The following is a 17,160-nucleotide window of genomic DNA, read 5'->3' on the forward strand; positions in this document are numbered from 1 at the left end:
TCTATTACAATGAGAAGCCTGAAGGTGTGGCCTGGCACAAACTGCCTGAGTGACTCCCCCTCCCCCAGTTCCAGGTGAAGAGGCTTGGGGACATGGCCAGGCCAATCTGGAAAATTCTGTCATTCCCTCCCTCCCTTCAGTTCCAAGGTAAGAAGCTTGGAGGTGTTGCCTAGCAGAAACTGCCTGACTGATAGAGACTGCCTGATGTCTATGCTGATGTCCCTTCTCACAGCATGGTGTGAACCTTGTGTCATCCATGGCAGCACTGGGACTCTCCCTGATTCTATCAGATCCCACACACCAAGAAGGCCACATGCTGGATTTGATCTTTGGCATGGGGATTGATATGGATCTGATAGCCAAGGTGTTGGTGCCATGGAGGTCACTATGCCCTGCAGGTGTGGCTGGGTAACCCTGTCTAGAGGCAGCAAGCAGATTTATGCTCACCCATGGAGATTAATGGACCCAATTGGGTTACAGATCCGATGTCCTCCAGTGATTCCTTAGATGAGGTTATACAGGACTGGAATTCCCGTCTCTGAAGCCACTGATGAAATCGCTCCCTGACGTCCTCTCTGTCCCCAGCAGAAATAACCCCCCTGGTAGACTGTGGAACTCAGGGGGATGGAACGGGAACTTAGATGACTTGAAGCAAGTTTGGTGATGAGTTTGCGATGAAGTTATGAGAGCATCTTAGAGGACACTTATGAAATCCTATGAGATGGCAGTGAAGACTGCGAAGAAGGAATTGTTTTCAGCCTCCACTGTGTCTGCCAGCTCATGTCAGACTCAATTGTTTAGGACAATTTGGTCACTTACATTCCTCTCCAGGAGGACCCACAATATTAGAAATTCAGTAGTAAGCTGTGTGACATTTGTGAGCTTTTTTTGCAGATAGTCTTGTTGCTCCGCCATGACCTCCCAGCCAACTTTGATACAGTATGTGAACTGGAGGCCCCTCGGCCATCTTTGAATCCTTCTCTTTCTCTTCCTTCTCCTCACAAACTTTACTGGCATAGCAAAGTAAGGAAAAACAGATGTACCTTAAGGACACGCTTCCAGCCCAGAGACTCAGAGATCAAAGCCAAGAAGTTCTTGGAGTCATTATCCAGGCTACTGTAGATAATGACTCCAAGAAATTCTGGGCTTTGATCTCGGAGTCTCTGTGTCGGAAGCATGACCATAACAGTTTGATTTCATCCAATGAATGGTATGACTATTTCTTACAGGTTTTTGAGGAGACCAGAGTCAGCTCTTCAGAGGATTTTGATGTTAATTTGGCCAATTGTCCAGAGTGGCCACCGGTTCAGATAGATGAGATTGAGTTACTAATTAAACATATTGGACCTGGGGCCAATATGTTTGATTAGTATTGCTTCTGAGCTGATTAAACCATTCCCTGGCCCCTTTTTTGGCCACTCTGTTCACAGTAGTTGATAAGATGGGTGTAATAGCTGAAGCCTGGACAAATGCAGTAGTTGGTCCCTGTATTTAAAAAAGCAGATTACCATCTTCCTGGTAATTATAAACTTATTAGTTTGCTCTCCACTGTTGGGAAACTTTATGTGAGATATCTGGCTAATAAACTTAAATCATGGATGTCAAAACAGCAAATCTTAAGTATAGAGCAGGCCGGTTGCTATAACAGGAAGTTGACCCTTGATTATTGTTTAGTATTAAATCATCTAGTGGACAAATATAGGACATAAAACAGCATTAAGGGAGCCTTTGACTCTGTGCTGAGAGATTTTCTCCAGAAGAAACGTAGAGATCAAGGGATTGATGAAAGACTGCTTTTATTAATTAAAAAAACCACTCTGACACTTCTTGTCAAATTAGGTGTTCTAAGGAAGGTGATGTAAATCATAAGATCCCAATAAGTTTAGGTATGAAACCAGGCTGTATTTTAGCCCCTATACTATTCAGTCTTTTGATTAATGACTTGGCTCCCTTCTTGAATACTATTGATGGACATAGTCCTAAACTTGGTATGTTTCATGTCCCTCTCCTGCTTTATGCAGATGATGCAGTTCTACTTTCCCTCTTTTATATAGGATTGAAAATGCTGCTTTATTGTTTTAATGGACTACAATGAGTTAAATAAATTGACCCTAAATTGCCAATAAATCAAAAATTATTGTTTTTGGGAAAATGTAGAATCGTTGAATTCAGTTTTTGACATCTTCAACTAGCTCTCTCGAGCTGATGTTGACAGGATTCTAGGTGCTATTTGGCCAGCCTCCTGCCCCCTGGATACATGCCCCTCAAGGCTGGTGAAGGCCAGCAGTGGGGTGCTAAGAGGTTTCCTGGGGGAGTATCATCAATCTATCCCTGGGCTCTGGGGTCTTTCCAGCAGGTCTAAAGGAGGCGGTGGTTCTGCTCATTAAAAGAACAGAGAGACCCAATAACAGCCTGGCTGCCGCATTCTGCACCAACTGCAGTTTCCGGATACGAGACAAGGGCAGCCCCATGTAGAGGGCATTGCAGTAGTCTAGTCTTGAGGTGACCATTGCATGGATCACAGTTGCCAGGTTGCTGCGCTCAAGGAAGGGGACCAACTGTTGTACCTGCCTAAGGTGAAAGAAGGCAGATTTCGCAGTGGCTGCTATCTGGGCCTCCATTGCCAATGTGGGCTCCAGCAGCACCCCCAAGCTTCTGACTTTGGGTGCTGATATCAGTGGCGCCCCATCAAAAGCTGGTAGGGGGATTTCCCTTCCCAGACCACCACGATTCAGGCAAAGGACCTCTGTCTTCGTCGGATTCAGCTTCAGTTGACTCATCCTAAGCCACCCTGCCACGGCTTGCAATGCCAGGACTAAATTTTCTGGGGCAGAGGCTGCCCGGCCATCCATCAGTAGATAGAGCTGGGTGTCATCAACGTACTGATGGCAACCCAGCCCATATCTCTGGACAATCTGAGCAAGGGGGCACATATAGATATTAAACAACATCAGGGAGATCACCGCCCCCTGAGGCACCCCACAATTAAGCGGATGTCTCTGGGACGATTGTCCCCCGATCATCACTCTTTGTACCCGACCGAAGAGAAAAGAGGAGAGCCATTGCAGGGCCAACCCCTGAATTCCTGCGTCGGCAAGGCAGTGGACCAGCAACTGATGGTCGACTGTGTCGAATGCTGCCGACAGATCCAACAACATCAGCACTGCCAAACCGCCTCGATCCAGATCCCACTGGAGATCATCCACCAGGACGACCAGCATTGTCTCCATCCCATGACCCAGGCAAAAGCCGGACTGGTATGGGTCTAGGATGGAAGTGTCCTCCAGAAAGCTCTGTAACTGCAGTGCTACTGCCCTCTCAATAATTTTACCCAAAAAGGGTAATTTTGAGATCGGCCAGTAGTGTGCCAATTTGGCCAGGTCTAATGTTGGTTTTTTCAAGAGGGGATGGACTACTGCCTCTTTGAGGGGCCTTGGAAAGAGCCCCTCAGAGAGGGATCTATTTACAATATCCCGTATAGGATATCAAAACTCCATCCGGCACGCTTTAATCAGCCAGGATGGGCAAGGGTCCAAATCATACATTGTTGGGTGCACAGTAGAGAGAATTCTGTCAACTTCCTCCAGGTTAAGTGTTGTAAAACTGTCTAAAGCTGATCCAGATAATAGGCACGGAGGCAGGAGCTCGCATACTGTTTCAACTGTGGCAGAGAGGTTGCGGCGGAGCGACAAGGCCATATCTGCGAAGAAGGTTGCGAAAACCTCACAGCCAATGTCCAATTTCCCACAATTTGGTCTGCCTTGTGGCAGAGTTGTAAGAGTCCAAATAATACTAAATAATTGAGCCGGGCGTGAATTCGCAGATGCAATCTTGGCTGCAAAGTAAGCTTTCTTTGTGGCTTTGACTGCCATCTCATAGGACCTCATAAACTCTCTATAAGACGTTCTGGTCACTTCGTCTCGAGTACACCGCCACTGCCTCTCTAGCCGTCTGAGCCTCTGTTTCATCAGCTGCAGTTCTGGGTTATATCACGGCGCCAGCTTTGAACAAGGGCGCAGAGGGCGCCGGAGAGCGATCTCATCAATGGCCATGGTGAGCCGGTCTTGCCAGGACTCAACCATGTCATCGAGAGAATCACCAGGGGGCCAGGTATCCCGCAGTGCAATCTGGAACCGTACTGGGTCCATTAGGTTCCATGGGTGAGCTAAAATACGCTAGCCGCCTAAACGGGTTTGGGGTGGCACATCCATACGGGCCTTCAGGACATAGTGGTACTACCATGGCACTGCATCTGCAGTAATTCGGTCCACTGTAACCCCCGATGCAAAGATCAAGTCCAGCATGTGCCCGGCCTGATGTGTGGGTGTTGTTACAAATTGAGAGAGTCCTAGCGTAGCCATGGATGACACTAGGTCCGTCGCCTGATTGGAGTTCGCATCATCGGCATGGACATTGAAATCACCCAGGATTAAGAGCCTTGGGTGTTCCAATGTCCATCCTGTTGCGGCCTCCATCAGGGACGATAAGGCGCTAGCTGGTGCGTTAGGCGGTTGGTACACCAGCCAGATCGCCAAACCCTCTCCAATATCCCACTTCAGACCCGCACATTCAATTCCGTCGATCTCTGGAGTCGGGAGAGCCTGGAAGGAGTAAGCCTCCCGTATGAATAGGGTCACAACTCCCCCCTGCCCGCTAGTCCGAGAGTGATGAAAGATCGAGTACCCCAGGGGGCTACTTGGGGAGAGGGCTACTGTCTCCCCATCACGCACCCAGGTCTTAGTCATGCATGCCAGGAAATCCTGAAGGACTGAGGTCTTATTATTTATGGACCTGGCATTGCATAACACCAGTGACGGAGGCGAGTAATTCAACCGGACCCCACCACCTGTCACCGTTGGGATGGGATGCAGACTGGAAGGGGGTCGAGCACCTTCATGTCTCAGCCGCCTTCCCTTACGTTTATGTCTGTTCCCGCCGTCATACCTTCCCCTACCCGGGAGTACTGGGATACCCAGGCAAGTCATCCCCCCACTGGTCTCCGCAGTCACCTCAGACCAATATATAGGATGCCCTGCTACAATCCTGTATTCTAGTTTCTGATTTCTTCTTTCCCTGCCCTTGCTAACTAAGAACACCCTCCCCAGTCAATCTATCAGCCCCTGCCAATTAACCTCCCCTAAATGGTTAATTAATTCTAAATCCCCTCTTAATTTCAATCCAATTAATTAATTAGTTAATAAATAATCAATTTACCCCTAATGGCCAATTAAATTCAAAGCCCCAACCATCAACTAATTTATACTCCCCAACTTAATTAAGCCAATAACTCAATCAAATTTCTCAATAGCTAATTAATTCAAATAACAACCCACCCCAAGTTAATTCCTCTCCCCAATTTCTCTCCCCAGTTAATCAACCACTAATACAATAGGTTCAATTAATTTAGCAGCCAATAATCACAAAACATAAATTAGAACCCATAGCTAGCAATAAAAGACAAGTTAGGTGGGCATTCACTAAAGTACAGACTGAAGTAAAATGCTGAGATGAAAGTGCTGAAAGTTAAAGTGCTTGGTGGTAAGCAGAAATAATATTAAAGTGCGGTCTAAGTGCAGGAGCCTCTTCTATCCTGGGGCCAAGTCTAGCCTCCGCTAATCAGCAACCCAGCAGACACGTAGGGGGTAAAGATCCTCCCCGTGCCCCTCAGTTGCCAGAGTTCTTTGGGCAGGAGCTAGATATAATACTACCAAGCTGTGCCCTCTTGTCCAGCTGGCACAGAGTTTCAGGGTCTGGAGGCCATGGTTGGATGGCTAAAGCAAAGTCGGTTGAAGCTGAACCCAGATAAGATGGAGGTTCTATGGCTGGGTTGCCTGAGATGGCACTGCGGTTTGTTTTGCTGGTATTATTATCCTTGCTCATTAATGACTGACCATTATGTTGCTGTATTTGTATGCTGCGCTTGCCTCATACGGTGGCTCTAGCCATGAATAGTAACCCCCATTGAATTTGTTAGATATTTAGTGTTCTGTGTACAGGGGGATGTTCCAGACCTGCAGGTGGAAGAGGAGCATGGGAAGACTACTCTAATCTAGTCTCCCTGGGTAATGCTGATAGGAACCAACTGGAAGGGAAGAGTGGGGTCTTGAAGGGAGGTGACACTGAGGCCTGAGAGGGGACTTGCTTTTGATTCAAAAGACTCAGCTGTTATTTTGTAACTTATAATTGCCAGGGGTGTGTTGATTCACTTCAGCCTGGCAAGACCCGGTCTAGCGAATGCACGCCATTCATGTTTGCTTCAGGCCTCATCATGAAAACTTCTTTTGAACCAATCTAAGGAGCCTTGTGATTGAACTTGGGCAAAACCTTCCAGCAACTCCCGACCCTGGGCGTGGCTCTGGATGCCAGCCCGCAAACGGAAGCCCAGGTTGTGAAAGCTGACAGGCTGGCGTTTTTCCAACTACCCCCTACCTTTCCCAGTCTGACCTAGCCGTGGTAATCCATGCGCCGGTCACCTCCAGAATAGCCTATTGTAACTCGCTCTATGCAGGCCTTCCCTTGGGGCCGACCCGGACATGGGGCTGGCCATGTGGGTCCTGACAGGGACCCCTTGGATAGCACATATCCAGCCTGTGCTGGGCGAGTTGCACCAGATCAAATTCAAGGTGCTGTTTTCGACTTTTCAGGCCCTTCACAGTTAGGGACTCGCATGCCTTCGGGACCGCCTCTCTCAATACATCCCCCCAATAGTGTTACACTCAGGTACTAAAAATCTCCTGGTGATCTCCAGCCTGAGAGAGATCCGGCCCAAGAGAGATCCTTCTCGGCCCCTGCCTGGTGGAACTTTCTGCCAAAGAACAGCCAGGCCCTGCAGGATTTATTACCTTTCCACAGCGCCTGTAAGGCAGAGATGTGCCGCCAGGGCCTTGGCTGAGAAGAGTGACGGGGCAGGAAGAGTCCCCTCACACCCCTTCATCTGCCCATTAGAGGTTCTGGCGAGCTTCAGATTCAATTGCAATTAGTCACCACCTTGGATTGTTTTTTATATTGAACTGTATTGTGTTTTAATGCTGATTTTAATTTAGCTTCGTTTACTGTGTTTTATTCTGCTGTGAGCCACCCTGAGTCCTGCTTGCAGGGAAGAGCGGCCTAAAAGTCCAAATAAAAGGTGTGGCCTGATGGGAGGCTGTTTAAATGGGCTGACTGAAGAAACCTTTTTTCTGGCTGCCCTCAGTTTCAAGGTGGAATGCTTGGAGGCATGGTTTATCAAGAGCCCTGCAATTCTTTGTTCTGGGCTATAAGTATTATGTGTCAGAACGGTATTGTGCTCTTTAGTCGCAGTTGTTTGGACCTCTCTAGCCCCTGTAGTTTTGAAGACTGGCTGAAGTGGGTGCAGTTTCCTGTTCTTGTTGTTAGTTGTGTTGGGAGGAAACAGACTATTTTTAAGGCCTGCTGTGCTTTATTTTACCACTCTGTTGAGGCTGCATTGATCCCAGGGCCAGAACCAGTTCCTTGTTGATCTCCTCTCCAAGCCCTCTTGCTAATGCCTGGTTCTAAAGGCTGATAGTGACACAGCAGCCTCAGTCTACCAGCCTGTTGCATTTTCTCAGCATTAATGCTTATCTCTAAGGAGCTTTTTAACACTGGTTTTGTTTCAAGTGCAGGCAAGGCTTACTGTTGCCATTTCCAGGGGGAACTCAGAAGTACTCAGCTACTGATTTTGGAGGCAAGCCTGAATAGTTCATCTTTCCTCTTGATTTTGGGATAACCCTCAGAATCATCAATGTTTTTGGGGAATCCTTAGCTGCCACTGCTTTTATTAACAGTGGTAACCCTGCATGAAAGTCCTGTGGTGCAGAGTGGTAAACTGCAGTACTCTGCAGAGCTTTGCTCACAACCTGAGTTCGATCCCGGCGGAAGCTGGGTTCAGGTAGCCGGCTCAAGGTTGACTCAGCCTTCCATCCTTCTGAGGTTGGGTGAAATGAGTACCCAGCTTGCTGGGGGGAAAGTGTAGATGACTGAGGAAGGCAATGGGAAACCACCCCGTTAAAAAGTCTGCCGTGAAAACATGAAAGCAACGTCACCCCAGAGTCTGAAACGGCTGGTGCTTGCACAGGGGACTGTCTTTACCTTTAACCCTGCATGAGTCATTCTTATGTGACACAGTTTGTACCAACTATGTGGTATAGTAGTTGTGGAGCCTTGGGCTAGATTTCAGAGACCTAGGTTAGATGCCGTTTTGTCTGAAAACTTACTGACCTTGGACCATCACAGTCTCTCAACCCGGTCTGCTTTGTAGGGTTCTAGTGAGGACGGAATAAAAAAGTATAAAACGTTACAAGACAGTTTGAATCCCCGTTAGGGATTAAATACTAGTCTCTTAACGGATATCTTATTTTTTTCCGCTTTACTCAAAACAGCTGCCCAGTACATAAAAATCTCTGAGGTGCAAACTGTAATTACTAGCTGATGTTATAGCCTTTACTACAATCCCTTAGCACATATATATATATATATGCTTGCTCCTGTTTATCATCTCTGTTGTTCTTGATGGCCTGCAGGTTGGATAGTAGTTCATCTCTAATTTAACCATTGCAGAGTATGAGTGCTGTAAACTTAACACAGGACGGAAAAGGTATATTTCTGCTCCACTCTCCCTTTACACTCTCCCCTTTGGAGAGCACTTGATGCACCGTGTCTCATAGCCAATGTGGGTGATGTATCATCTTTTTTCACTGCTGCGGTCTATGCTATGCCGTAGTCCATGTAAAGATTGGGGGGGGGGGTTGCTCCACAGGCTATAAATTCTGTAGTCCAGTTGGACAACATTCTTTGGGGAATAACAGGCTTGCTGTCAGATCCTTGAGACACCTCTTCTTCCCCTCCTTCACATAACGTGATGTCTCAGGGTTGTGCACACATTTTTCCATGTGCAAGATGTCAGGTGCCATCCTGGGCATCTCTACTGAAAGAGTCTCTGGTAATAAAAAAAATTCCCTGATTCTGCTGTCTGTGCACCAGGCTCCCCGCCAGTCTTTTTGCACCTATTTCTCCCCACCTCTCCTCTGAGGGGGAGCTGCCTGTCTCTTATTAGTTTATTCATTTCAGTGCTACCACTGGGACAGAAAAAGACTGTGACTTCACATGATTCTTCTTTCTTAAAATGTACACCTGAAGAAGCCTATGCTCAGGCGCAGATTAGATGGCTTTTATTCTAAACTTTTGTTGACTGTATTGTTTATTGACCTCTTTACCGTCCCTGCAGTCAGTCCCTCTAACATTGAGGATGGAAGCTCCCAGTGGTAGAATTGCAACAATTCCTTTCAGTTGGGATTATGCTTTGGCATTTACAGTATGCACAGCGATTAGGGTGGTCCATGTGAGGTCACTATAGTGTTTTTCCCACCTCTTATTGATGGGCGATTCCTACCCCTTTCCAAGGAAACCTGACTGAATGTTCCTTTGCTTTTCTTAGTCTGTAAGTCAGTCCTTATTTTGCTAATATTGTGGCTTTTTGCTCTCTTTTTTATGGCTTATTTTGCTCTTTGTGGCTTCCATTGCTTTTTTTCCTGGCAAATTCATGCCATAATAGAACGTGTCTTTTTAGTGTATATTTTACCCTTCATGGGATGGCCAGACATGTTCTCTTACTTTCTGGGACAGACCTAACATGCACCATTATTTATGATCTCAGCGCTGCATTTTCTCAGAACATTTCTTTGGACTCTGAGCCTCTGGAAGTCGGATCTCAAATGTCTCCTTCCCTATGGTGTGGGGGCCCTGCTGTGGGTATGTGTTTTCCAGTGACTCCTGGTGTTCTGCAAAATTAATTTGCAGTACCACCGCTTTCACTTAGAACACTAGACGTACTTTCCTTTTGTCTTAATGCAGACACTCAGCAGTAATAATGTTATCATCGCCTGACGGAGACCAACTCCCTAATACTCTGATTACTAGCCTATTTTGCCTTACCCCACACTGGGATATTCCAGGTCGTGCCCTTTGAGTTTCCTTCCTGACAGGGGCTTCTGTCAATGCGAGATCTTCTTTGTGGTCACTGTGCAGTCCCACATTTGGGTTTGGCGCCTTTGCATGAACCCAACCTTGGAGATCTACAAGAACTTTGGTGGGCTTTCTCCACGCTCTGAGGAGCAGGCAGCAATTGTGCATGCCTGGAGCTGAGGAGGATTATGCATGCCTGGAGCTTCACACTATCTTGTTAGAGGTGTCTCTTTGTCTGGCTATGGCTTCTGCCCCTACTACCTTGACACTGCCTCCCCTTCCACCGAAGGGAGATTTGGGCATGTCAGGAGGATTTCTCTGTCTTGACTGTTAAAAAGCACTTGAAAGGCAAGCCTTTGAAATGGTCATTGAGTTCAACTCTGTTGACTCCAAAACCTAGAAAAACTAGACAGCCATCCATTTGACCTCAACCGCAGTGGAACCCTTGGTCATATCTGGGCTGTTGACATGTACTCTGGTAGCGCAACCAGACAACATTCTGAATGGTTATCATCATTTGACAATACAAACATCTTTGGCTGCAGCTACTTCTGCACTGCTGGCTCCAAGTGACTCTTCTCTGGCAGAGCACTTACTCTGGTCAACAGATAGTCCTTCTAAGGCACCTCGGCCTGGCCTGTTTTCTTACTTGGTATTCGTGCACAAATCGGGTCTTGGTTTTTCATCCATCAAGGTTCATCTCTCTGCACTAGCTGAGTACCACAACCTTGTGGGGGCAGTTTCCCCACTGTAAGACTAAAAGGAGTGCTTGGACTTCATCTGCTTCAAAAGCTCATTGTGCTGGAATAGAGCTTGTAGGTAAGCCTTTTGAACTGCTGGCTACCACTGATCTCTGTCTGATGACTTGGAAAACAGTGTTTTTGGTGGCTATTCACTGAAAAGGTCAAGTGATCTTTGTGCCTTCCAGATTGATCCACCTTATACCATATTCCATAGGGGCAAGGTCATTCTTTGCCTGCGCCCTTCTTTTCTCCCAGAGGTAATCGCTTCCTTTCGTTTATCCCAGCCAGTGGTGCTACATACTTTCTTTCCAGACCCTGTTGATGATGGCCAGCAAGCACTGCACTCTCAATTTCCAGACGTCTTTTTACCTTGCAAGAACCACCCCTTTTTACAAGGGCCCACATCTCTTTGTGATTTATGGCAACCCAACAAAGGTCAAGAAGTTTCTTCCCAAAGGCAGCCTAAATGGATGTGAGGTTTTGCCAGATGACACGCAGATAGGCTTCTACTTATGAAAGCATAGATGAGGTTTTATTGACATGCTACTAGTTCAAACCTTTCCATACGGAGGCTTTCCCAGAAATGAAACTGAAACTTACAGACAACATTAAATGCATTCCCCAAACCACAGGCTCTTCCCCCTTCCCAGGCCTTCAAAGTCATAACTCTTCCTGTTCACAGGGAACTCAGCTCCTTATCTTATTCCCAAACTCTGGATAGTACAGAGCGAGGGAGGGCAGGCCCAGCCACTAACGCTCTCTCTGTGGGAGACATAATAGTCTAGCACAACCCATTCTCACAACAATATAATGGTATGACAGCAACAGGAAAAGCAAAGCAAAACATGACAGGAGACACTGCATGGATCCTGACAATGGGTCACATCCACTATTGCATAAGAACATAAGAGAAGCCATGTTGGATCAGGCCAATGGCCCATCCAGTTCAACACTCTGTGTCACACAGTGGCAAAATTTTTTATACATACACTCACACTGTGGCTAATAGCCACTGATGGACCTGTGTTCCATAATAAGAACATAAGAGATTGCATTCTGTATTGCCCATTGGCCAAACAGCCTTTGCCTGCCTGCATTGCAGCTCACTCCACCAGGGCAGTCTCGATCACTGTGGCCTTTCTGGCAGGCCATGCTTTTTAACAACATCTGTGCAGCCAACCTTGTGGTCTTCCTCGTTGACCTTCACGTCATGCTATGCGCTGGATGTCAGGGCTTAACATGATGCGTTGTTTTGTTAGACAGACCCGAAGTTAATTATCTGCTGTGTTAGCTCTCAGGTAGGCCTATGACAGGTAAAGGGTTTTTAGGCATATTTTCTTCTCCTAGGTCAACTGCCAGCACTCTCCATCCTGCTTTGTGTCCAGCTCGGCAGTCAACCAAGTATGCACAGAGACCACAAAGAAGATTAAACAGGTTGCTTACCTGTAACTGATGATCTTCAAGACCAAATGTTCTTTCAATTTGTTAATTTCACTGTTTTGCTATTGGATTCTAACTGCACACACTAACCCAGCCATCCCCAGTTCTGGCCTCTCTTGACCACTTACCTTTAGTTGGTGCGCAGCAGTCCAAGGGAACTGAGCAGGAGACGCCTTTCTCCTCAACTCCAGGCATGTGCAGTCAATTCCCATTCCCCAGAGTGGAGGAGAAAGCCTACCAAAATATTGGAGGCTAGCTCTGGAACTTTCTAGAACTGATCCATTTAGCCAGGCAGCCAACTAAGCGTGGTGCTGCACTGATGATTACTCGAAGATCATCCGTTACAGGTAAGCAATTTGCTAGATAGATTTAGGTGTGCAGCCGTGTTGGTCTGAAGCAATAGAACAAAGTAGGAGCCCAGTAACACCTTTAAGACCAACTAAGTTTTATTCAGAATGTAAGCTTTCGTATGCATGCATACTTCATCAGACAGTGGAATGGGGTACAGTAAGCAGAGCTACATATAGTTGGTGGGCAGTGGTTAAGAATGCAGGTACAAAGTTAGAATCCAATAGCAAAATAGTGAAATTAAAAAATTGAAAGAACATTTGGTCTGGATAGCATTTGCATGGGAAACCAATAAAGCAGTAACATGTCAGAATGGGAGAATTATGTGAGAGAGTCATAAGGCAATAAATGCAGTCTGTTAATTGCTCTTTTGCTTGCAAGTCTGGGTTAAACAGAGCAACATGTTTTTCTATTCTATCAAAAGCTTTCTCAGTATCAAGAAGTAACCACACTATTTATCTTAAGTATTATTGGTCTTAATATATTATATCAAGAATTGTTTTGTTATTAGATGACATGTCTCGCAAAGATAAAGCCTTTTTTTGATCAGGATGAATAAATTTGCTAGTAATCATGTTAAGTGTCCTTGTTGCTTTATAAGACTAATTTTTGAAATCTCTGTTGGACAATAAGAATAAGAATCTAGCTAAGTGGAATCTTTATCTGGTTTAAGAATAACTATAATTTTAGATTTCTTTCAAGACATGAGTTAGACCTTCTATGCTAGATTTTTTTTCTGCAGGGAGGTTATATAGATATGTGTTGCTGGTACTATATGAAATAGCAGGAGATGGGGAAGACCAACCTTTTTGCATGCTAAGTTTTCTACTTTCACTTTCTAGACAGCGCATTCAGAGGAAGCCTGAAGTCTGTGGAGAAGGTCAAGATGTGTAGCTCGATTGCACCCAGGCTATGGTTTTTGACGGATCGCCGTATCAGGGAAGACTACCCCCAGCAGGAAATCCTGAGGGCGCTCAAAGCCAAGTGTTGTGAAGAGGACCTGGACTTTCGGGCCTTGGTGATGGATGAAGTGGTCCTGACCATTGAGCAAGGAAACCTGGGTAAGAATAAGGGTGGCTTAGAAGGGTATGTGGATACCCAAAGAGGTAATCCTTGGTTAAAATTGCCTTATCTTACATTAGGGGCGGGGGGGGGGAGTGCTTCACAGTCTCAAAAATTTCTGAATCGCAACCAGTAGGATTTAGGACATGGAACACAGTGCTATACCCATTGATTATCCTTTAGCTGGAGTTGCAGCAGGGAATAGAGGTGTGCAAAAAAAAAAGTCTTTTCCATCTGGATTTGGGTATATTGGACTTGAAAAATATTGGTATTTCTGAATTTCAAATAGTGCTATTGTATTAGATTTTGGGAGTGTTTTGGATTTCCAAAATTTCAGGGTCCATTATTTTCTATGGGAAATGGAATTTTTTTTGTGGGGGGGGGGTCTTTAAAGATACAGTTGTTCTGAAAAGTTTCTGGGTGACTGTGGGAGTTGGTTTTAGAAGTACAGGCACCAAAATTGCAGCAGAGCTGCTGGTGTCTGTCCTTTAAATAACCCTCTAGTTTTTTATGGACCCCAGAACAAGGTGCCCTCAGCCATTCTCCATTATTTCCTATGGAAGAGGAAAAGAGCACACACACACACACCCCGCAAGCTGCTTCTAGGGCAAAAATCCATGTTTGCAAATAGCAATCACTGAGAACAACCAACAAGTCCAACAGAACCATTGCAGAGCTCAGTAATCCCAGTAGAACCACAAGCCAGTGCGCTAAACCAAACAGAAACAAAATCAAACCAGAGAATCCATGCAGTGGAAACTGAAGGTGGAGGACAGGGCATTTTTTTCAAGCCCAGCAAAACCAGTTGCAATGTGCAGAATGCCTAGGAGAACCAGTGCCACTGTGGCAGTGCAAGCATAAGAAGACTAATATCAAACCAGAGAACCTCTGAAGTAGAAACTGAAGGGGGGCATTTTTCAAGCCCAGCACAACAAGTTGCAGTATGCAGAATGCCCAGCGCACCTAGTGCCACTGTGGCTATACAAATTTAACAGAACCGATATCAAGACTCAAAGCATAGAATCACAACAAATGGGGGTGGATTTTGCAAGCTCTGTGTGAGAGAAAGGGAATTGGGAACAGAAAGGAAATCAGGCATGGAACTGATAAAAGATGCATTTGAAATTGAAAAAAAGCAGTGGGGAAGCCCATAGAAATGGGAATATTCAGAAATAAAGGGCAGGGGAAATGAAATAAAAAACAGTCCAAGGGAGTCTGCAAGTACTGGCTCCTGATCGTCCCAGAAATTCCTGAATATTTCTGGAATTTTATATACTTTTGGGAATGTCAAATATACCCCAAAAATACTGAAAAGTTATTTCTTGGGTATATTTTAAGTCCAGGTGCGTCTGAATGCATATTCTTAGTGGGGAATGCCCTTTTATGTAAGTCTGGATGGGCTCTTGCTTTCCGTCTCGTTTTGCTTCATGGGTGATGCAAGAACAAAATCTTCAGCTGCCCTGAGCCCACTTCGGTGGGGTAGGGCGGGATATAAATCGAATGAAATAAATAAATAAAAGCGTGCCTGTGTTCTTGGGCCACCAGATCATAAATTCGTGCCATGTGATTTCTTCCTTGTAAATAATCAGCATTATTTAAAAATATCAAGTCGTGCTGTCACTCACCTGTGCTTGAATCTGTGGTTTGTTGATGGCCGGAAATGGCAAAATTAGCAGTCTGTCTTGAGATAGTGCTTGCTTTCTGCAGGTAGGCTAGCAGATGGCTTAAAATAAGTTGAAGTATCTGTGCTCCTCTGTCATTGATTGCTGAGTTCTCTGGGTTGTTCAGTTTTTTGCAGTTGATAATACCTGAATTTTTTTTTTAAATTTAGATGAGAGTGACAGGAACAATATTTTGGCACCTTGTCTTTTGCACACAATTGTGCCAGTAGCTGCTGATCCCCAGCAATGTCCGCCATGCCATACAGCAGCTAGGGTTCAGTTGAATGCTGTACAGGACCAGTCCACTTAATTTTCCCCAAAAGTCTATTATTTCAAAACTTAATCAGATGAAGACATATGTTTTTACTTATTTTCAAACAAACAGTGCTAATTTTAGAATAAAATTTGAGTCCAGTGTCACCTTAAAGACTGACAGGGTTTTATTCAAGGTGTAGACTTTCATTTGCATGAACACTTCTTCAGGTACCAATTTTAATGTTGAGTCACTGCCAGCAGTTGGCCTTCCAAAGCTGCCCCCAGCTAAGTGGCATTTCCAACATTTGTGTATGCAAACTTTGTGTATGGAGGTTACATTCTCAAAGAAGTACTTGTCTCGAACCCCTTTGAGAACTTGTGTATGGAGGTTATAGTCTCAAAGGAGAATACTTTCCATCTGAAGTGTGTCACTTTCCCTGAGCTGTGACTGAAATTGAGAAAACACGACATCAGATGGGGTCCTGGAAAGGTGGCTGCTGGACCTGGTATGATGTCGCTCAGGCTGGTTAGCGGACTTGATAATATCCTAAGCCTGGGCAGCGATAGCAGACTGATTTCAGTCACAAAATTAAAGCTCACTGACCTGAATAGCTTGGGCTTGTCAGATCTCGGAAGCTAAGCAGATCAGCCCTGGGAAATCACCAAGGAATACTAGGGTCTTGAGAAGGAAAGTGGCCTGGAGAAAAATTGCAGCCTGACCCCAGAGTGGTAAACAGCATTTCCCTGTGCGTGTAAGAAAGGGCCACGAGAACTAGGCACTGATGCAACCCTTCTTGCTGTCCTCCTTCTCATGATCTGCCTAAGTTCACAGAATAAGCATTGCTGTCAGATGGCCATCTAGCCTCTGTTTAAAAACCTCCAAAGAGAGAGAGCCCATCCACCTCCCAAAGAAGCTTGTTCCACTGAGGAACTGCCCTGACTGTCAGGACGTTCTTCCTAATGTTTAGTCAAAAACTCTTTTGATTTAATTTGAACATAGTAAGCTGCCTTATACTGAATCAGATCCTTGGTCCATCAAAGTCAGTATTGTCTTCTCAGACTGGCAGCGGCTCTCCAGGGTCTCAAGCTGAGGTTTTTCACATCTATTTGCCTGGACCCTTTTTAGTTGGAGATGCCGGGGATTGAACCTGGGACCTTCTGCTTACCAAGCAGATGCTCTACCACTGAGCCACCATCCCTCCATTTCAACCTGTTGGCTCTGGTTCAGCCTTCTGGGGCCACAGAAAACAACTCTTCACCTACATGACAGCCCTTTAAGTACTATCACTTCTCAGTTGTCTCCTCTCCATGCTAAACAGACCCAGCCTTTCCTTGTTGGACGTTCTCCAGACCCCTCACCGTCTTGGTTGCCCTCCTCTGGACACATTCCAGCTTCTCTGTATCCTTCTTAAATTGTGGTGCCCAAAACTGAACACAGAACTCTAGGGCAGCCTAACCAGAGCAGAGTAGAGTGATACCATCACTTCATGTGATCTGGACAACTATACTTCTTTTGATGAAGCCCAAATTTGCATTTGCCTTTTTCGCTACTGCATCACACTGCATCAGTGTATGGTCCACTAATACCACTAGATCCTTTTTGCACATACCGACAAATCTCCCTCATCCTATAATGATGCATTGGATTTTTCCTACCTAAATACAGAACTTTACATTTATCCCCATTAAAG

General features: G+C 45.6%; 1 protein-coding gene across 1 annotated transcript in view; it reads left to right on the plus strand.

Annotated features, from left to right (window-relative positions):
* The window catches only part of RIMKLB (ribosomal modification protein rimK like family member B), a 74,575-nt gene that overhangs the window by 20,530 nt on the left and 36,885 nt on the right, over positions 1 to 17,160 (plus strand). The window contains exon 2 of the mRNA XM_060236731.1: positions 13,334 to 13,552. Coding sequence (XP_060092714.1) covers positions 13,378 to 13,552 — 175 coding nt within the window. The 5' untranslated portion in view covers positions 13,334 to 13,377. The remainder of the gene's footprint in view (positions 1 to 13,333; positions 13,553 to 17,160) is intronic.

Source organism: Heteronotia binoei, chromosome 4 (genome assembly GCF_032191835.1).
Source record: "Heteronotia binoei isolate CCM8104 ecotype False Entrance Well chromosome 4, APGP_CSIRO_Hbin_v1, whole genome shotgun sequence".
In the NCBI taxonomy this organism is placed as follows: domain Eukaryota; kingdom Metazoa; phylum Chordata; class Lepidosauria; order Squamata; family Gekkonidae; genus Heteronotia; species Heteronotia binoei.